Here is a 22883-nt window from a genome sequence, read left to right on the forward strand (position 1 = left end):
CTGGAAAGTTTTTTATTTACCATTGCTACAGGCATGGAACATGTTGGAGTCCGGCAAGCTCCAGAGCTGCTACCAGGTTCCGGCCGTTATCACAAACGACCATGCCTGGGCCCAGGTGCAGCGGCTCAAACCATATTGCCGTCTCATCGAGGAGGGCATCCCTCACCTCGGAGGCAGTGTGCTGTCTGTCCCCCAAGCTGATCAGCTTCAGCACAGCCTGCTGACGTCTACCAACGCCAGTGCTGCAACGTTTCCAACTCGTAGCTGGGGTCAATCTAACAGCGGAGGAGGAGGCGGTGGCGGAGGAGGAGGCGGTGGCGGAGGAGGAGGCGGTAGAGGAGGAGGAGGAGGGGGGTGTTCTTCTCGTGTCCCTGCCAGGAATGTTAGGCGGGGAGACGAGGTACACCGGGCCAGTTTGGGAAGCAGTCCCAGCCTCAACTACATTCACCCAGTGTGCCGTCAGTGAAATGTAGCGTCCCTGTCCGCATGCACTTGTCCACGCGTCGGTGGTCAAGTGGACCTTTGTGCAAAGCGCGGAACTAAGGGCCCGCCTGATGTTGAGTGACACGTGCTGGTGCAAGGCGGGGACGGCACACCGGGAGAAGTAGTGACGGCTAGGGACGGCATAGCGAGGTGCCGCAGTTGCCATCAGGTCCAGGAAGGCGGGAGTTTCAACAAGCCGGAACGCCAACATCTCCTGGGCCAGCAGTTTAGCGATGTTGGCGTTCAAGGCTTGCGCGTGTGGGTGGTTAGCAGTGTATTTCTGCCGCCGCTCCAATGTCTGAGAGATGGTGGGTTGTTGTAAAGAAGCGCCTGATGGTGCCTTTGATGGTGCAGGAGAAGGAGATAAGACAGGAACAGGGGAGGATGAGGGAGAAGTCAACAAAGTGGCGGAGGCAGATGAAGTGGTGTCCTGGCTCGTCCTCTGGAGTGCATCGCCAGCACAGTCAGCAGTGGCAGTGGCAGAGGCAGAGGCAGTGGCAGAGGCAGTGGCGTGAACGGCAGGCGGCCTTTGTCCTGCCGTTGCTGCCTGCCACTGATTCCAGTGCTTGGATTCCAAATGACGGCGCATTGAAGTGGTGGACAGGTTGCTCTTCTCAGAGCCCCTAATCAATTTCGAGAGGCAAATTGTGCAGACAACACTATATCTGTCCTCGGCGCATTCCTTGAAAAAACTCCACACCTTCGAGAAACGTGCCCTCGAGGTGGGAGTTTTTCGGGGCTGGGTACGAACTGGAACATCTTGGGAGATTCCGGGTGTGGCCTGGCTTCGCCTAAGCTGCTGACCTCTGCCTCTGCCTCTAGCTACCCTTTTTGGTGCTGCACTTGCCTCAACATCCACACTACTTTCCCCGCTTGACATCCCCCCTGTCCAGGTCGGGTCAGTGTCCTCATCATCCACCACTTCCTCTTCCAACTCCTGTCTCATCTCCTCCTCCCGCACAATGCGCCGGTCAACTGGATGCCCTGACGGCAACTGCGTCACATCATCGTCGATGAGGGTGGGTTGCTGGTCATCCACCACCAAATCGAACGGAGATGGAGGAGACTCTAGTGTTTGAGCATCTGGACACAGATGCTCCTCTGTTAGGTTCGTGGAATCGTGACGTGGAGAGGCAGGTTGAGGGACAATGAAAGGAGCGAACAGCTCTGGGGAGCAGGGACAGTTGGGGTTATTGTTCTGTGAAGCTTGGGAATTTTGGGAGGAAGGAGGACAAGACTGTTGGGTAATAGGAGGAGAGGAGGCAGAGTCTGACTGGCTGCTGGACAATGTGCTGTAAGCGTTCTCTGACAGCCATTGCAAGACCTGTTCCTGGTTCTCGGGCCTACTAAGGTTTGTACCCTGCAGTTTAGTTAATGTGGCAAGCAACCCTGGCACTGTGGAGTGGCGCAATGCTTGCTGCCCCACAGGAGTAGGCACGGGACGCCCTGTGGCTTCACTGCTACCTTGCTCCCCAGAACCATTCCCCCGACCTCGCCCACGGCCTCGTCCACGTCCCTTTCCGGGAGCCTTGCGCATTTTGAATTCCCAGTTAGAAATTGGCACTATATACCAGTAGTAAAAATTGTGGGTGCACGTAACCCCAATATATTCTTTGAATTCCCAGTCAGAAACTGGCACTGTATACCAGTAGTAAAAATTGTGGGTGCACGTAACCCCAATATATTCTTTGAATTCCCAGTCAGACAATGGCACTATATACCAGTAGCAAGAAATGAGGGTATTTATAACCCCAATATATTCTTTGAATTCCCAGTCAGACAATGGCACTGTATACCAGTAGTAAAAATTGTGGGTGCACGTAACCCCAATATATAATATATTCTTTGAATTCCCAGTCAGACAATGGCACTGTATACAAGTAGTAAAAATTGTGGGTGCACGTAACCCCAATATATTCTTTGAATTCCCAGTCAGACAATGGCACTATATATCAGTAGTAAAAATTGTGGGTGCACGTAACCCCAATATATTCTTTGAATTCCCAGTCAGAATCTGGCACTATATGGCAGTAGCAAGAAATAAGGGTATTTATAACCCCAATATATTCTTTGAATTCCCAGTCAGACAATGGCACTGTATACCAGTAGTAAAAATTGTGGGTGCACGTAACCCCAATATATTCTTTGAATTACCAGTCAGAAACTGGCACTATATGGCAGTAGCAAGAAATGAGGGTATTTGTAACCCCAATATATTCTTTGAATTCCCAGTCAGAAACTGGCACTGTATACCAGTAGTAAAAATTGTGGGTGCACGTAACCCCAATATATTCTTTGAATTCCCAGTCAGACAATGGCACTGTATACAAGTAGTAAAAATTGTGGGTGCACGTAACCCCAATATATTCTTTGAATTCCCAGTCAGACAATGGCACTATATATCAGTAGTAAAAATTGTGGGTGCACGTAACCCCAATATATTCTTTGAATTCCCAGTCAGAATCTGGCACTATATGGCAGTAGCAAGAAATAAGGGTATTTATAACCCCAATATATTCTTTGAATTCCCAGTCAGACAATGGCACTGTATACCAGTAGTAAAAATTGTGGGTGCACGTAACCCCAATATATTCTTTGAATTACCAGTCAGAAACTGGCACTATATGGCAGTAGCAAGAAATGAGGGTATTTGTAACCCCAATATATTCTTTGAATTCCCAGTCAGAAACTGGCACTGTATACCAGTAGTAAAAATTGTGGGTGCACGTAACCCCAATATATTCTTTGAATTCCCAGTCAGACAATGGCACTGTATACCAGTAGTAAAAATTGTGGGTGCACATAACCCCAATATATTCTTTGAATTCCCAGTCAGAAACTGGCACTATATGGCAGTAGCAAGAAATGAGGGTATTTATATCCCCAATATATTCTTTGAATTCCCAGTCAGACAATGGCACTGTATACCAGTAGTAAAAATTGTGGGTGCACGTAACCCCAATATATTCTTTGAATTACCAGTCAGAAACTGGCAGTATATGGCAGTAGCAAGAAATGAGGGTATTTGTAACCCCAATATATTCTTTGAATTCCCAGTCAGACAATGGCACTGTATACCAGTAGTAAAAATTGTGGGTGCACGTAACCCCAATATATTCTTTGAATTCCCAGTCAGACAATGGCACTGTATACCAGTAGTAAAAATTGTGGGTGCACGTAACCCCAATATATTCTTTGAATTCCCAGTCAGACAATGGCACTATATATCAGTAGTAAAAATTGTGGGTGCACGTAACCCCAATATATTCTTTGAATTCCCAGTCAGACAATGGCACTGTATACCAGTAGTAAAAATTGTGGGTGCACGTAACCCCAATATATTCTTTGAATTCCCAGTCAGACAATGGCACTATATACCAGTAGCAAGAAATGAGGGTATTTATAACCCCAATATATTCTTTGAATTCCCAGTCAGACAATGGCACTGTATACCAGTAGTAAAAATTGTGGGTGCACGTAACCCCAATATATTCTTTGAATTACCAGTCAGAAACTGGCACTATATGGCAGTAGCAAGAAATGAGGGTATTTGTAACCCCAATATATTCTTTGAATTCCCAGTCAGACAATGGCACTGTATACCAGTAGTAAAAATTGTGGGTGCACGTAACCCCAATATATTCTTTGAATTCCCAGTCAGACAATGGCACTGTATACCAGTAGTAAAAATTGTGGGTGCACGTAACCCCAATATATTCTTTGAATTACCAGTCAGAAACTGGCACTATATGGCAGTAGCAAGAAATGAGGGTATTTGTAACCCCAATATATTCTTTGAATTCCCAGTCAGAAACTGGCACTGTATACCAGTAGTAAAAATTGTGGGTGCACGTAACCCCAATATATTCTTTGAATTCCCAGTCAGACAATGGCACTATATACCAGTAGCAAGAAATGAGGGTATTTATAACCCCAATATATTCTTTGAATTCCCAGTCAGACAATGGCACTGTATACCAGTAGTAAAAATTGTGGGTGCACGTAACCCCAATATATTCTTTGAATTCCCAGTCAGACAATGGCACTGTATACCAGTAGTAAAAATTGTGGGTGCACGTAACCCCAATATATTCTTTGAATTCCCAGTCAGACAATGGCACTATATACCAGTAGCAAAAATTGTGGGTGTATATAGCCCCAATTCTATTGCTAGGGGACTTGCAGGGTATTTCTGAGGTGAAGGTGGGGGGGCACACCGTTGGAACGGTGATTTGGGGTGTATATATGGGGTATACGGGAATACACTGTCAGTGTGTTCCATTCAGGATCCTGGGAAAGCTGGGTTGCGGCGATTGAGCCCGTCAGTGCCACGTTACACTGACAAGCTTCTCCCTGAAATTGAAGTTATATGTAAGCCCAATATATTCTTTGAATTCCCAGTGAGACAATGGCACTATATGGCAGTAGCAAAAATAGTGGGTGTATATAGCCCCAATTCTATTGCTAGGGGACTTGCAGGGTATTTCTGGGGTGAAGGTGGGGGGGCACACCGTTGGAACGGGTATCGGGGGTATATATCGGGTATACGGGAATACACTGACAGTGTATTCCATTCAGGATCCTGGGAAAGCTGGGTTGCGGCGATTGAGCCCGTCAGTGCCACGTTACACTGACAAGCTTCTCCCTGGAATTTAGCTCTTACAAGAGCTGTTGGTTGTCTTCTCCTTCCTATCCTAGCCTGTCCCTGCCTACCCAGAATCTAAGCCCTAGCTAGCTGGACGGAAACCTCCGTCCTCGGTGAATTGCAAGCTCAGAATGACGCGAACCTGGGCGGCGCTGTTCTTTTAAATTAGAGGTCACATGTTTTCGGCAGCCAATGGGTTTTGCCTACTTTTTTCAACGTCACCGGTGTCGTAGTTCCTGTCCCACCTACCCTGCGCTGTTATTGGAGCAAAAAAGGCGCCAGGGAAGGTGGGAGGGGAATCGAGTAATGGCGCACTTTACCACGCGGTGTTCGATTCGATTCGAACATGCCGAACAGCCTAATATCCGATCGAACATGAGTTCGATAGAACACTGTTCGCTCATCTCTAGTCATTAACCTTTGCTATTTCATCCCATGGTGTCTTGTAAAAGAAAAGAACACATCTATTTTATGCAGGCCATAATAATCTATGGGTGATGGATGCCACTGTATTACTAAAATTGGTACCTCCGGGAACTTCAGTAACCTAACTGCCCTTAAATGGGCACTTATCAGTGGAACAACCTTGTGGTAGACATCAAGGAAAGTACTCAGGACTTCTGTAAAATGGCCGCCACTGAGGCATCTACATACTAAAGGTATGTGTGTAATAGTCTTGCTAAAGGCTATGCAAGGATGTGATTAGTTAAAAATGACTTTTCCCATTGATAGAGCCCCTTTAATATTCACCCACTCAATGTACCCACGTAATAACCAAAGACGACAAACTAACGCTAAATAACCTACAAACAAGGAAACTAAAAGGGTTAATAAAAGAACAGAACATAAGAAAGTCTATTGTCAATATGTTCATTCAAATAAGTATGCAAATCATAGAATGAAATGTAATTAATGTCTAATTAAGCAGGAAGGTATGACAGCAGCGGAGGGAACACAATTCTCATTTTACTGCTGATGGTAGAAATTTTATCTTTGAAAAACAAAGGATTTTTGTTTTTTTAAAAGAAGCATTCATTAAAAGTGGACAATGTTGTGTAACTTTTCTAAGACAGAATTGGAACAAATCTGGGGAAACTTTCTACATCTCTGATATTTCATACTGAAACAATAAAGTCCCCTGAATCATTTATTACAAACAATGGAGGAAGGGAGATTGCTTCCTAATTGAATCATTTTTTCCCTGTGATTAAATATGTAACATTTTTGCTTGCATCTTCCATTTTTACAGCTTAATCTAAATTTAAACAATTTCTTCTAGCTCATGAGTTGCGACCAATCATGTAAAATATTACTAGTCATACATTGAAAAGTTCTTTTCAGTGCTTTTATGTGAAAGAATGTCATTTGACTTATCTTCAGACATGTTCAAGCTTATGTCAAACAGGACAATGTGTAATACCAGATTACCCAATAATGGCGATCTTACATGGTCTTCCAAAAACGCACAAGAAATGTACTCCACCTCCGCGGTGTTGAGAGAATTCCAAGACTTTGAATGGAAGGATGACTATATATGGCTGACTTGCGATATTGAGCAGCTATATCCAAGTATTCCTCATGATATAGCCCTAAGGGCTTTGGAATTTCATTTAAGGAGATATAGCCAGTACTCGTTGAACTTATGTGAATACATTGTTATAGTTACATCATTTCTATTAAAACATAACTTTTTCGAATTTTGCGGTAAATATTATTTACAAATTAGGGGTGCACCCATGGGTGCCCCCTTCTCCCCTACAATTGCCAATCTCTTCCTTTCATGGTGGGAGGAGGAGTTCATATTTACAGTAAAAAATCTCTACTATGATAATATTATATGGCTAGGAAGGTATATAGACGACCTTTTGGTCGTCTGGAGAGGAGAGGAACAGAAGATATTAGATTTCATGGCATATTTGAATGCAAATGATATCAATCTTAAATTTACCCATAATTATCATAAACAATGTATTTCATTTTTGGATGTGGAATTGTGTGGCAATGTGAACACGAACAAAGTGGAAACCAGTTTGTTCCGTAAGCCGACTGCTGGCAATGGAATACTATTGGCTAGCAGCCAGCATCCAGGGCACACGTTGAAATCCATACCAGTAGGAGAGCTGATAAGAACACGTAGGGCTTGTTCAGATGAGCAAACTTATCAAATGCAAAAAAAACTCACCTTAGATAGACTCAGGAAGAGGGGATACCCTAATTGGAGTTTAGCCAGAGCGGAAAAAATTGTAAGTGAAAGAAGCAGGGACTCTTTGTTGGAGGATAATAAACAAAAGAAAGGAATCACTAGGAAAAAGTTAGTTTTTTCAACATCTTTTAATAGGCAATTTTCAGATATTAACCCCTTAACGCTCTGGTCAGTAATAGTACGTCCTGGCAAGTAGCACGTTCGCGCTCAGGTCAGTACTATTACTGACCAGTAATGGCGCCGGCACAGAAGCTGTGCCTGCGCCATTACACCCGGCACTCGGCTGCATTACACAGCCGAGGGCCTGGACGAGCTGCCCCAGTGAATTGCCGGTTGGAGCTCCACTCCGATCGGCGGTATTAACCCTCCCGATGCCGCGGACGCATGTCCGCGACATCGGGAGTGTTTTCGGTCACATCACCCCACCCCCCTCCTGGGCACCCCCCGCAGCGAGATCGGAGGGTGCCCTGATGAATTTTATGTAGCCCGGGGTCTGGTTAATGACCCCGGGCTGCTAGGACCCCTGCTTACCTGCTGGATCCTTGCTGTCGTGCCGTCCTGCCCAGAAGTGTGTCTCTGCGTCTGCAGAGACACACTTCCTATATAGCCTGCAATACACGTGTATTGCAGGCTATAGTACTGGACCAGCAATCAGAGTATTGCTGGTTCAAGTACACTAATAGGACAAATAAAAAATGTGAAAAAAGTGTAAAAAATAAATAAAGTGTGTGAAATTAATTAATTAATTAATAAAGCCCCAAAATTCCCTTTTTCTATAGCAAATGAGTTATTTAAAAAAAAACACCTAAAAAATAATAAAAATAATGCATATTGGTATCGCCGCGTCCGTAACAACCTGTACCATAAAACTAAAAAATTATTTCACCTATATGGTAAATGTCGGGAAAAAAACGGGAAAAAAACGCCGGAAATAATGGTTTTTTTGCCATCTCACCTTAAAAAATATGCTATAAAAAGTGATCAAAAAGTCGTATGTACACCAAAATAGTACCAATGAAAAGCACAGGTTGTCTCGCAAAAAATAAGCCCTCAACCAACTCTGTCAATCGAAAAATAAAAATGTTACGCATCTCAGAAGATGGTGACGCAAAAAACATTGATTTATAGGGGTTGTCCCATCATAAGGATCCTATCTATACTGCTGGTTAATGTGGATGTAAGACTTTTCCTAAATACATTGCTTCAGCAAAACTGCTTTGTTTGTCCACTATCTTACTTTATTCAATTCATTGTGGCCACAGCCCTGACTTAGCTGCTCATGAGTCAAGTGATGTATCTGCTGCTCTCAGGGGGGAGGGAGGAGGGGCTAAGTGCAGGGAGCCAGCCTGTGTATCTAGCTATTCCTGTGTCTACACCATGTGACGTAGGTCCTGAACTCAGATAGAGGAGCTGCTTTCATTTCTTCTGTTCTCCCAGTTATCAGGCTAGCTAATACAATTGTGTTCTTTATGACAGAGACAGGCAGTCTCTGTATGTAACACAGAATGGAGTTGCTGCTGCCTGTACTTCATAGTCCAATGTGGGTGGGCGGAGCTACACGTGAATTTGGGGGCGGAGCTAAACGGCAGGTTGCCTGTGAAACCCCGCCCACCAAATGATGCAAGAAACCAGGAAGAAAGAAGATTTTACAAGAGTGAAGACTGCTGAGTATGTGAGGTGGGAATACCCCTTTATGTCCCCAAATGGGTTTTTGTTCGGCAAAATTACTAATGCATAAAAAAACCTATAAATGAGGTATCGCCGTAACCGTACCGACCCGCAGAATAAAGTTCACATGATACTTATGCTGTACACCATGTGGAAAAACATTTAAAAAGTAAAATGCAATGCCAGAATTGATTGATTTCTTTTTACCCAGCAAAAAAAGAGTTAATAAAAATAGCCAATAAGCTATAGGCACCCAAAAATGGTGTCATTACAAAATGCATCATATCCCGGAAAAATACAGGCACTCATATGGCCACATCAACACAAAAAAAATATAGCTTGAATAATGTGAAGACAAAAAAAAAACAAAATCGCCAAATGCGTCAGAAGGGGAATATATAAGCGGTGCGAGCGTATGTCAGGGTACAGACCAGTTTTGCAGCTTACAAGAGAAAAAACAATAGAAGAGACCCCCAAAGTGACCCCCCCAATCATAGGAGCTACTGAGACATAGTAGGGAATTTGGTGCTCCCAATGTCCTCCGCTCCGCTTACATATTACCTCTTCACCATCCGCTGTGCATTCACGTCTGGGATACTAATACTCACTACACCCCTTGATAAATTCTTTGAGGGGTGCAGTTTCCAAAATGGGTTCACTTTTGGAGGTTTCCCACTATTGTGGTACTTCTAGGGCTCTGTAAATGCAACATGGTGTCTAAAAACCATCCTAATGAAATTGCTGCCCGAAATCCCTAAAGGTGCTCTTTGATTTCTGAGGACACGTATTGAGTCACGTTGCACAGAAGGGCCACATATGGGATATTTCTACAAACTGCAGAATCACAGAAATAAATATTATGGTATGTTTTGCTGTTAACCCCTTCATTGTTACGGAAAAATGTGGTTTGAAATGGAAAATGTGCATAAAAAAGTGACTTTTGGAAATTTCACCTTCATTTTGAATTAATTCCTGTGGAACACCTAAAGGGTTAATAAAGTTCCTATATACAATTTTGAATAGTTTGAAGACTACCGTTTCAAAAATGGGGTCATTTATGGGTCTTTTCTATTATATAGGCCCCTCAAAGTCACTTCACAACTAAATAGGTCCCTAGAATACAAAATCTTTAAATTTTCTTGAAAATCTGACAATTTGCTACTAAAGTTACAAGCCTTCTAACTTCCTAGAAAAGTAAAAAGACATTGAAGAAACAATGCCAATATAAAGTAGACATATGGGAAATGTTAATTAGGAAGAATTTTGTGTGTTATGACTGTCTGTGTTTTCATGAGAATAACAGAAACTTTCAAAATTGATAATTTTATGAAATTTTCAGCACATTGTCCGTTTTTTAACAAACAAACGCAAAGTATAATGACCAAAATTTACCCCCAACATAAACTACAATGTGTCACAAAAAAACAATCTTGGAATCACCTGGATAGGTAAATGCATTATGAAGCTATCCTCACAAAAAGTAAAAGAAGTCATATTTGAAAAACAGGGTCTTTGCCTTAAGGCCCAAAGTACCCTGCGTCCTTAAGGGGTTAAGAACATTTTTTTCCGTAATATGCCTATTGTATTACAGGACAGTATAACTAGAGACATCCTACAAGATGGAGTGGAAGTAGTTGCTAAACGGGGATGTACATTAGGAAATATGATCTCTCCGAGTATGTACATTAAACAAAAAGAAAGTTCCTCTACGTGGCTTAACTTAAAAGGTTTTTTTAAATGCGGTCAGAATAGGTGTAACATGTGTCGATATGTGTATAGAACCAGTTCTTTTCAGAGTGCAGATTGCAAAGAGAATTTTTCCATCTCTTCTTTCATGAATTGTTGTTCAGACCACGTAATCTACATTATAGAGTGTACTGTATGTAGACTTATGTACGTAGGTTGTACTATAAGACAGGTTAAGATGAGAATCTCCGAGCATATCACTCAGTCTAATCAGGGTAGAGAGAATACATCAGGAGTTTCACGCCATTTCTCAGAAGTTCACCAAGGAGATATGACAAGCCCACGATACTATGCCATTGAGCATGTTTCCCGACCTCCAAGGGGAGGTGACTGGCGAAAAAAGCTTCTCTTGAGAGAAGCTTATTGGATTATGAGATTAAAAACTCGTCAACCATTAGGACTCAATATTACAACAGATATATCCTATATTTATTGAATTACAGTGAACATCATTAATTGGGAAATGACATACTTCTGTATTGATATCTACTTAGTTATGTCAGGTGTATGATAAGATCAGATGAGAATGGAGTAACATTTTGTGGGACATAACATATTATATAAGTATGCTTAGTGAGTTTTTATGTCTATCATAGGAGCCGGGTACTGATTGCGCACGCGCATGACTGGTCATCTATTACGCATGCGCGGGAATTTTTATCAGCCTGACTCTCTATGTTAACATTCCTGGTCGAGTTCTATGTGAGAGTGATTTAATTTATGGCGCATGCGTTGAATCGATAGTTTATGCGCATGCGCGTAGTTAGTAACATGGGAAGCATCTTACCCGGGGAGTCCATTTCATGCCAGTATTTTTCAACATGGTTTATCTTATGGATTTATAGGCGTTCTATATAAGGTAGGATGTTGTTTATACACTATAGCTACAGTGTTTATACGGTAGTATGTGTCATTTATGTGGATCAATGTTTATGTATAATCGCGATCGTGTATGCGGTTTTAGTGCGGTAGTACTTATCTAAATAAGAATGTTTTTTTATGTATATCATATATTTCATATGACCTTCTTGAATGAATAGATTTGTATGGTGTGTTACAAAATGCAAATGTTATATGCAGTTACTTTCTAATCGAGGGTTTGATTAATTAAGGTGTATGGAGGTGTAACAGGAAAAGGAGGGGTCTCGTTAACTAATTGTTTATAAGGAGTTAGTGAGGGTATAGGAGTTGAGCTGAGAAAAAGGGAACAGTGATTCCCGAAACGCGTTGCCTTGCGTTAATGATGTACCCTTTTGCAGTTACTATGTAACTTTTTTAAAGATGAAGATGCAATAAAAGTTATATTTTATTACTATCGCGGAATTTTGTGGATTACCTCTTGGACGTAGCTGGCATTTTTTATGAACTAAATATTTCCTGAGGACAATGTGTATATCCGTCTGCAAATGTTAAAGGGAATTACCGTATATACTCGAGTATAAGCCGACCTGAATATAAGGCGAGGTCCCTAATTTTACCACAAAAACCTGGGAAAACTTATTGACTCGAGTACAAACCGAAGAGGGAAATGCAGCAGCTACTGGAAAATTTCAAAAATTAAAATGGTCGGAGTTTTTGGGTGTAGTAGTTGCTGGGTGCTGGGGAAGGGGAGGGGGGTGTTTTGGTTGTCTGTCTGCCCTTCCCTGAGCTTGAGGACTGGTTTTTTTTCCCCCACTTGGAATTCAGCCTGGCTAAATATAGGGTATCTGCAGTGCTCCTATTAACCCCTTCCCGACGGAAAAGGAGCACTGCAGATACCTTATATTCAGTAGACCGGGAACTTTCAGACACAGGGATGTATTCTAGGGAAATGAGTGATTTAGAACATTTATTAAAAAATTTTAATTATATTTTTTAATTTCTTTTTTTTTTTCCTTTTTTTTCTTCATTATTTTACGGGAGATTCTATACCTTACTATTGCGGCTGGTCATAGACCCCCTCCCCCCCCCAAAAAAAAAAGAAAAAAAAAAGAAAAAAAGACAAAATAAATAAATGTTTTATTTTTTTTTGCTTGACTTGAGTATAAGCTGAGGGGGGCTTTTTCAGCACAAAAACTGTGCTGAAAAACTCGGCTTATACTGAAGTATATATACTCAGTTGCAACTAATCCTGTAGACATTTCATTACTAGTCTTTTCACAGGATTTAGCGGCCCTTTAAATAGGACAGAGCTACAGGAAGCTGCAGTACCATGTACAACCACTACGAAGTGGAGAGCGATGTGTCTGGTGAACAATAACAAGGCCCCAGCTTATGCTGCAAGGTCACAGTCCCTTTAAAAAGCTGATTTGTGGGGATCCCAAAAGTCAGACCCCCATATATCTGATATGGATGACCTATTGAAAGGAAAGGCCATATATACTACAGTCCAAGAAAACGTCTTCCACATCATATTACAGTAGACTAATAAGTAAAAATAAAACAACTTCTCAATAAGCCGTAATTAAAAAGCTGTAATTATTTGGTGTCTACAGCGCCTGTGTGTCTCCATGGTAACAGACAACAAACAAACTCCGTGTAGTCTTCACCTTTCCTCTGCCTACTAGATATACAGGTATGCTCGTACCAGTGAAAGACATAGGAAAGGGAGTTTGTTTCTAGTCTGTTCCCATGAAGTCACATATGAGCGCATGGGCGCTGTAGACACAAAACAACAGAAAACAGCAGAGTATTGTTAATCCAGACTAGTTTCATTTTACATTGCAATGCAACAATAAGAAAATGACTGCAGATGTCTACATAGCCTCTGAAAATAGGAAAATCTAATTGTTAGAATCCAAAAAATCATTTCACATGCACATTTTCTGAGAGTTTGATATACAGTGATGAAGGGGCAAAGAATAGTTAAAATACAATGCAGATTCATTCGCTATCTGCAAGCACAGCATTCAATAGCATTTAACATTTCATATTATACTACATTATGTTGTGCAAGTTCATTAAAACTGCACATTCAAGGCACATAAACACATCAAGGTTAACACCAGTCATATACAGAAGGCTGAAAAACCAATGACAAGTGCCTTAGAAGCAAGTGATTTCTTGTATCGGTGTGCCACCTGCTGGTCAAAGAGTAAAACAGACAGCAATTGTCAATGTTCAGACTTCAATTGTGCATATAACCACCACATAGAAAAGAAAAAAAAAACACTATAGCCTATCAATAAAGACAAATCACCATAAATAAGTGGCAGAGTATGCTACAAGCCTTAAAAACTGCACAGTATTCAAATACAAATAGAAGATATGATATAAAATATCATAAATATAAAAAACAAAATCTAACAAAATATATAAACAGAAGAAATATTCAGACATCTGGTTTGTCATTGTATGAAGAAATACTGAACATAGCCAATATACAAAAAAAAAAAAAAAGTGTCCTTAAAGCGTAACTTGTAATAATGCAATAAAACGGGTCACAAATAATGTCAAACTGTGATACCCAAAACACATTAGAAAAGTAGTATAAGTAAATATGCCGCTATGTGCAATGAAAAAATCCCCACTTCACCAGGGATCAATGGTGGCACAAAATCAGACAACTGACAAAATGCAAAACGCATAATGAAAAACCTCTGGGTCTTAACAGTCGTGTTCCAAGGTGATACAGATGAGATACAACCATAGCAATCGACCCACAGGACCCTAGATTGATGGACAGTAACATTTGCTTCTCTAATATCATAGCTAATGTCTTTCTTCCTTGGCATTATGTTAACACATGCCAGAATACACCACACCAGCAAACTGCCAAAGTTTCTGCCGCTATAGAGGTTGCCACACTTACTAATAATCAATTAATTAAGGGCATTTTATTGGCAGCATCAAGCTGCTAAATATTGTGCAAGCAGGAAGAGAATCTGCCACAAAAAAAAAAACAAAAAAAAAAAAACACACACCTTACAACTCTCCCAATCAAAGGACAAAAAGAAGCGTCATGGCCTCACGCTGATGAAAATCGGCTACAGGTAAAAAATCTGTGTGACTCCCATGGAAGTTAATGGGAGAGTTGTGAGGTATTTTTTGAGGCAGATTCCGTCTCAAACATCTGCCTGCATAAAACCTTGTGTGAGCTTACCCCAAGGCTAAGGCTGGTCTTACACGACCGTAATGCATTTGCGGTCCGCAAGTTGCTGATCAGCAACACTAGTTGCTGATCATCAACTTTCACTCCGCAGATGTCCGTGAGCGAACTCGCCCATAGAGTTCTATGGGCGAGTCCATGCAGTGCCGTTGTTAGGATCACATCTTCCATCTTGTATTCTGTCAGCCATTTTGTAAGCATTTTCTGTTCTAAGCTTCATAAGGATGTCTGTTTAGAGTCTAAGAGACCCCTTTAGGGGATAAGGCGTGTGGAATGTTAATGGTTGGGTTATAACTCCTTATCTATTTGTGGTCATCTTTGAGGGTGGGTGTAGAAACCGGTTCAAATAACCTGTTTGGTCGTTAGCCCCAAGGCCGGAGCGAACCAGTACGTGATCATTATCTCTCTTTCTGTGATATACATCTAGAACTAGTGTATGATGTTGGCTTACACATAAATATCTTAGATTCTTTTTCATGTCATGAGAAAGGTCATCCCAGGTTGGAGTGTAATAATGATATGCAGACCTCAGCCAATAGTCATGTGCCAGGCTTGTCTTATATCTCTATAACCAATCGTGTTGTACCTGATTAGAATAGCCAAGCCAGCTCTTTGTCTGTAATGTATTTAAACTACCTTTTTCTTATAATAAATCAGAACTCACTTGATACACAATCACCTGCGTGTCTGTGTGGCTTCTCCAGGCCCAATGGGTGGTAGCCCATCTAGGCCTGTTAATTAATTATTTAATTTGGAGCTCTGCAACATACTATGAGGACTCTTTAATGTCCCCGACACCGTGAATTGCGGCCATTGCGGACATGTTCCAAAAAGTGCGGACCTCGGTTGCGGCCTGGCACACCACGGATAAAATATCCGGTGGTGTACGAGGTCGCATTGACTATAATGTGTCCACAAATGGTCCGCAATTGAAAACCCTCAATTGCGGACCATTTGCGGACTTAAACTACAGTCGTTATTATACCTATAGGGAAATCGCAAAAAGTGCGATTATTTTGGAAATTGCAGAATTTCCGCTGCGCATATTTTTCTGCAGTGTGGGGGATGGGATTCACTGGATTTTGAGTGGAGTTTCTGCCACGTGGGGTCCCGAGTTAAGGGTGTACATTAATTTTTTGACACGGTTTCTGCATTTTGGCCTAGTTTTTTGTTTGATAAATAATGCCTTAGAGTGATTTGTCATGTATTGTTTATCTGAGGTGGCATTTACCTAATCTTAGGACCTTCTATGGAGTAAATTGTTTCTTATTACCGTATATACTCGAGTGTAAGCCGAATTTTTAAGCACAGTTTTTGAGCTGAAAAAGCCTCCCCCGGCTTATACTCGAGTCAAGTACAAAAAAAAAAAAAAAAATAATATTTTTATTTTTTTTGGGGGGGGGGGAGGGGGAGTTGGGGTGGTCGCAGTAGTAATGTATAGAATCTCCCATAAAATAGTGAAGAAAAAAAAAAAAAAGACTTTAAAAAATATAATAAAAAATAAAATAAATAAAAGTTCTAAATCACTCCTTTCTGTAGAATACATATACAAGTAGAAAATGACTGTGAGACACATTAGGTATCCCTGTGTCTGAAAGTGCCTGGTTTACTGAATATAGGGGATCTGCAGTGCTCCTGTTCTGTCGGGAAGGAGTTAATAGGAGCACTGCAGATACCATATATCCAGCCAGACTGAATTCCACGTGTGTGTGTAGGGGGGGGGGGGACAAAAAAACCAAAAAAACAAACAGTCCTCAAGTTCAGGGAAGGGGCAGACAGACAACCAAAACACCCCCTCCCCTTTCCTAGCACCCAGCAACTACTGCACCTAAAAACCATTTTAATTTTTGAAATTTTCCAGTAGCTGCTACATTTCCCCCCCTCGGCTTATACTCGAGTCAATAAGTTTTCCCAGTTTTTTTGTGGTAAAATTAGGGGTGTCGGCTTATACTCAGGTTGGCTTATACTCGAGTATATACGGTATATCCCGATATGTAAAAATGAAGAATTCAAGGAGGTTTAATCTCTCATGACTAACACACGCATGTTCAGTAATAGTTAAAATCTCACCAATGTCTCCTTCCATCCCCTGCCTGGGAATGCTGATTGAGGTGCGAGTATCCGACTCCAGAGTTCTCCTGGTCTCTCCTTTTTTGCCTATTATATACCTAAAATAGAGACCAGAAAAGAATAAGTTAAGTTGTAATTCAGCAAATCCCCCTCTATGTTCTCATAGCCCCTAGGATAAATGACTCCAGCGGTTTCTAGCACATGCTCATCTCCTCCTGCCTACATAGAAATGGCCTGTTTCTTTGAGAAGAGGTCAGCATTAATTGGGGACTCAGGAACCATTGTCAGTCAGAAGTCTTAAGGCCAACAATTAGTGAGCGTCTATGGCATCTTCCTTTCACCTCCGTGATGCTTTATCTCTTTGGGTTTATACTCATTAATGATGTTGTATCTCATTACTATGCAAGTCCTTCATCAAAATGTTAGCACAGGTTTTGATAACTGCAGCTCAGTAAGGGAATGTTCACACAGCAGAGTTTGGCATAGATTACGAGACGGATTGCGCCTCAAACTCCGTGCCAAACTCTTCCTCCCACTGTATTCAGTTGGATGCAGAGAGTGAAGCAGGGTGTTGGAAGAAATAAACATACCGCTCTATCTTGCTCTGACTCAGCTGCAGAACCCGTTGCACAAACTACTCCACTTTTTAGACCCATTCATCTTGAAAGCCAGGGCAGAGATGGAAGAGGAATTTGAGGTGGAAATCAGTCTCAAATTCTTCTTCCATTTCCGCCATTTGAATATATGTAACACTAGCATTATTTCCAGTCATGTACTGAAATCTCAGATAAAGCTGATCACTATATAAAAGGTCCACTCGAACAAATAGAAGGTTTTGGCAATACGAACAAATCACAGGTAAAATTCCAAAATGTACTGATATTACTAGTAGTTAAATCTGATTTATCATGAGATTTTGACATTCGTTGGTACCTGATATGGATTCCTTCCAGAGTAAAGTGAATACGATCCTAGAGCAGCACTGAACACCGATGTTTACAGTGCCCATAGGTCTATTGTGTACATGCTCCAAAGGTAACAGTATATGATGCCTGATATATGTATGAGAGAGAGGGACTTAACATACCCTGACAACTGCATAATTCTCATGCATAAAGTTTCAATCTGCTGGTGGCTGAAGACACTGATTGGCCTCAGCGGTCATGTGACCACTGAGGCCAATTAGTGGCCTCAGCAGGCCTCAGGAAGATAACCCATGATGTTACAGGTAGTGACATTCAGGCCCTTCGCTGACTGGCCTCAGTGGTCATGTGACCGGTAAGGACAATTAGCGGCTTTATCACAATGCTGGAAGACGCAGCGGGAACACTGTATACATAGCGATCGGTAAGACAAGGAAGGTAATAAACCTTCCCTGCCATCTCTCTGGGAGCTCCGGCTGAAGTTACAGCCGGCTCCCCATTTCAAGCAGCTGCACGATTTCGTGCAGCTGCCGAAATTTGCTTGGACGTACCAGTACCTCCTAGCAGAACAAGGAAACCACCTTCCAGATGTAAAAACCCAATGTGTGGTCCGGAAGTGGTTAAAGGGGTTGTCCATTTCTGCCTGGACAACCCCTTTAGTACTAGTAGAATGGTTATTGACAAAAGAAATAAATACTTACTTAAAAAGTTGGCTCGGGAGATTTATAGAACACTGGAAACCCTTCTCCGTCTCTTCAATCGTGAAGTCATCACATGGTTCATCTACACATTGTATGGACTCTGAAGGGAAAAACAAGTGAGAATTATACAAAAAGTAACAACGAATTAATGGTGGTATGTAACCCAGTGAATCAGCGATACATTACCCCTATAAAAATCATCCTCCTCTTCTTCATTTTGATAAGTTGCTTCTCGAACTGTGTTCTTCCTGTATACTCGACCTCCAATATTGATCAGGGTAGGACGCAAAACCTCCATGATTCTGACGTCTCTAGAATGTAAACACAAAAGAAGAGGAGATGAAATGATATATAATGTACTTGCTGTGGTCAGCTTTCCTCTGTACAAAGCAGACATAGAGTAGATCTGGAATACTGATATACTGAACTAGGAAAATGCTGAAAATATAAAACTCTAAACTAGTTCACTAGAATTTCTGCGACTGTCCCACTCATATCATTGGGATTTGCACAAATCAATGTGATTCCCTACCAAACAACCTCATTCAGGTGAATGAAACGGATTACAAATGGCAGAACATACTGCATCAAATTTGCTGTGTATGAATATACCCTAATGTTATATGAGTCCCAAAAAGCGGAAAAGCAAAACATTTTTATTTCATTTATTTCCAGCAAATTGTCCTCCCCAGGTCAATATGAAAAAAAATAAATAAACTCAAAGCACAAAATTCTGTGAAAAATCAGTCTTCTATAGAGGTAGTTATATATAGAAGATGGCTGGTATGGAAAACTGAAAATCCATCGCAGAAAGTGTAAGGGTCCAATACCGACAGATCGGATTAGCTGTGTGGCTCTCTGCAATGTTTACATGCTGGGAGCAACACTGTTCACTATCTGTATATACTATAACGGGGGCTTAAGCTGCAGCACAGCCCCATTATGAAGGCTGATCTTTGGGGGCTCCCTGATGTCTGAGCATCGCACGTCTAGATGGCCTATCCTATTAGAACATAAACATTAGAAACTGGATAACCCCTTTAAAGGGAATATTTAACTATGTTTAACCATCTCAGACTGCTGTAATAGCTGGATAAAGGAAAAGATACTAATGCTGAATACATTACTTTTATGCCAGTCCTCACTGGCATCCCCCTGCACTCCGCCTGAATACTGAAGCATTTAGCCTGGCTTCATATAGATGGATTTGGTCCAGGAGATACAGACAAGATCCAAGTCAAGACCCAGACTCCTGGCAACATAGTCATCTACTATATTTCTCAGAACTAACCCTGATTCGCATCCTATTCGCAATACTGTTGATATCTGGTCCGTATCTCTCCATTATCTTGAATTATCTCATGAATGAGTATGCAGTACCCCTTGCAGCTCTCATAGGTGCTGATATGTTCAAGTCTCCTGAACTCAGAATCAGACTAGCTACATATGTACTAAACAAATATTACCACTGCATAGGCTAGGAGCTATCATTACGTCTGTTGATATCACTTTTCAGAGAGGGATGGGCCAGGTAACGCCAAATTAGTGGAACATTTATAACTAATATACCTGTGTAGGAAATTAATGCAGAGCCCAAAAAAATGACTAAAGTAACTTGTAAGCATGTCAAATTATTAACCAATGTCATTACAGATGTAAATATTTTAGTTCACCTTCTATCCATAGCCATGCTGCTACAGAATCAAGTAACCACATTTAAGCAATCTTGTAAGGTGATTTCTATTGTCTGAGAGCAGGACATGATAGAGGACGAAAAGCTAAACTCTGATCAGTATGATGTAGAGCAGGAATTCTACGTAAAAAGCAGAGTAACTCCTGACCGGACTTATGGGAGAGACCAGGACCTGGATACCAGGATAGTTATTTATGATGCTAGGAGTCCCTGTATCCCCCACAGCTTCACTCTCAGAGACTGTAATGTCTGTGTGAACCTGGCCTTAGAGTTCCTAATATGAGGTGCCTGGAGGAAGTAATCAAGTAACTCCATTATGGAGGTTCTTAAATGGGTACTCTACGAATATGCTGCTGAGCTTCACTTCTACTCAGGCAGAGATATCACGTCCATACAGTAGACGGCCATGCTGCAGCTCAGTCTACTTCAAATTAATGGGGATGAGCTGCAATACTAAGCACAGCCTCGATACAGTGCACGGCGCTGTGCTAGGTAATTAGTGAAGTGACCACAGCAATCAATATGCTCTCAGGTCAGGCTCACCTCAATGTAACACCTTTCTCTCCCATGAAAATTTGTGTCCCTGTTGCTAAGATAGTGATTAATATAGAAATGCGCGATCTGGAGCACTGAGGGCGGTTCCATTGCACCAAACTATGCTTCACACTTCTGGTGGAAAGGCACAGGGCCATGTGAGAATTCAGTATAGCTCCATGTCGCCCAGAGAAGGGCGGGGGAAGGAGGATGGAGATTGTATGAGAGGATTATGGGGTGTAGCAATTTGGAGCAAAGGAGCTGTCCATTAATGCTCCGGGCTGCTCAGTTGCATATTGTGAAATAAATCCCAACACTGGAAAGGACTTCAGCGGTATAAAACCCTCTAATTATAAGATACATGGAAAAGGTCATTCTGGAGTATGAGAGGTAGCCAGCACAGTGTGAGTAGACTAAATACGATCACTGAAAAGGACCTCACTGGTATAAAAACTTGTAAGTATATTATTCATGGAAAAGGTCCTTACGGAGTATAGTAAATAGCCATTTCAGTGTGAGACAGCTAAATACTATCACTGGAAAGGACCTCACCGGTATGAAACCTTGTAAGTATAGGATACATAGAAAAGGTCCTTACGGAGTATAGTAAATAGCCAGATCAGTGTGAGACAGCTAAATACTATCACTGGAAAGGACCTCACCGGTATGAAACCTTGTAAGTATAGGATACATAGAAAAGGTCCTTACGGAGTATAGTAAATAGCCAGATCAGTGTTAGACGGCTAAATACTATCACTGGAAAGGACCTCACCGGTATGAAACCTTGTAAGTATATGAAAGATGGAAAAGGTCCTTACAGAGTATAGTAAATAGCCAGATCAGTGTGAGACAGCTAAATACTATCACTGGAAAGGACCTCACCGGTATGAAACCTTGTAAGGATATGAAAGGTGGAAAAGGTCCTTACGGAGTATAGTAAATAGCCTGATCAGTGTGAGATGGCTAAATACTATCACTGGAAGGACCTCACCGGTATGAAACCTTGTAAGTATAGGATACATAGAAAAGGTCCTTACGGAGTATAGTAAATAGCCAGATCAGTGTGAGACAGTTAAATACTATCACTGGAAAGGACCTCACCGGTATGAAACCTTGTAAGTATATGAAACATGGAAAAGGTCCTTACGGAGTATAGTAAATAGCCAGTTCAGTGTGAGACGGCTAAATACTATCACTGGAAAGGACCTCACCAGGATGAATCCTTGTAAGTATAGGATACATAGAAAAGGTCCTTACGGAGTATAGTAAATAGCCAGTTCAGTGTGAGACAGCTAAATACTATCACTGGAAAGGACCTCACCGGTATAAAACCTTGTAAGTATAGGATATATGGAAAAGTTCCTTACGGACTATAGTACATAGCCTGATCAGTGTTAGACGACTAAATACGATCACTGGAAAGGACCTCACCGGTATGAAACCTTGTAAGTATAGGATACATAGAAAAGGTCCTTACAGAGTATAGTAAATAGCCAGTTCAGTGTGAGACAGCTAAATACTATCACTGGAGAGGACGCACCAGGATGAAACCTTGTAAGTGCATGAAAGATGGAAAAGGTCCTTACGGAGTATAGTAAATAGCCAGTTCAGTTTGAGACAGCTAAATACTATCACTGGAAAGGACCTCACCGGTATGAAACCTTGTAAGTATATGAAAGGTGGAAAAGGTCCTTACGGAGTATAGTAAATAGCCAGATCAGTGTTAGACGGCTAAATACTATCACTGGAAAGGACCTCACCAGTATGAAACCTTGTAAGTATATGAAACAAGGAAAAGGTCCTTACGGAGTATAGTAAATAGCCAATTCAGTGTAAGTCAGCTAAATACTATCACTGGAAAGGACCTCACCGGTATGAAACCTTGTAAGTACATGAAAGATGGAAAAGGTCCTTACGGAGTATAGTAAATAGCCAGTTCAGTGTCAGACGGCTAAATACTATCACTGGAAAGGACCTCACCGGTATGAAACCTTATAAGTATATGAAAGGTGGAAAAGGTCCTTACGGAGTATAGTAAATAGCCAGTTCAGTGTGAGACGGCTAAATACTATCACTGGAAGGGACCTCACCGGTATAAAACCTTGTAAGTACATGAAAGATGGAAAAGGT

General features: G+C 41.5%; 1 protein-coding gene across 1 annotated transcript in view; it reads right to left on the reverse strand.

Annotated features, from left to right (window-relative positions):
- Positions 1–22883, reverse strand: part of ASCC1 (activating signal cointegrator 1 complex subunit 1) — a 208193-nt gene that overhangs the window by 180853 nt on the left and 4457 nt on the right. The window contains exons 2-4 of the mRNA XM_075258243.1: positions 18713–18837; positions 18527–18626; positions 16903–17000 (exon numbers count right to left, since the gene is read on the reverse strand). Of these exons, the coding sequence (XP_075114344.1) occupies positions 16903–17000; positions 18527–18626; positions 18713–18824 (310 nt within the window). The 5' untranslated portion in view covers positions 18825–18837. The remainder of the gene's footprint in view (positions 1–16902; positions 17001–18526; positions 18627–18712; positions 18838–22883) is intronic.

Source organism: Leptodactylus fuscus, chromosome 10 (genome assembly GCF_031893055.1).
Source record: "Leptodactylus fuscus isolate aLepFus1 chromosome 10, aLepFus1.hap2, whole genome shotgun sequence".
Lineage (NCBI taxonomy): Eukaryota > Metazoa > Chordata > Amphibia > Anura > Leptodactylidae > Leptodactylus > Leptodactylus fuscus.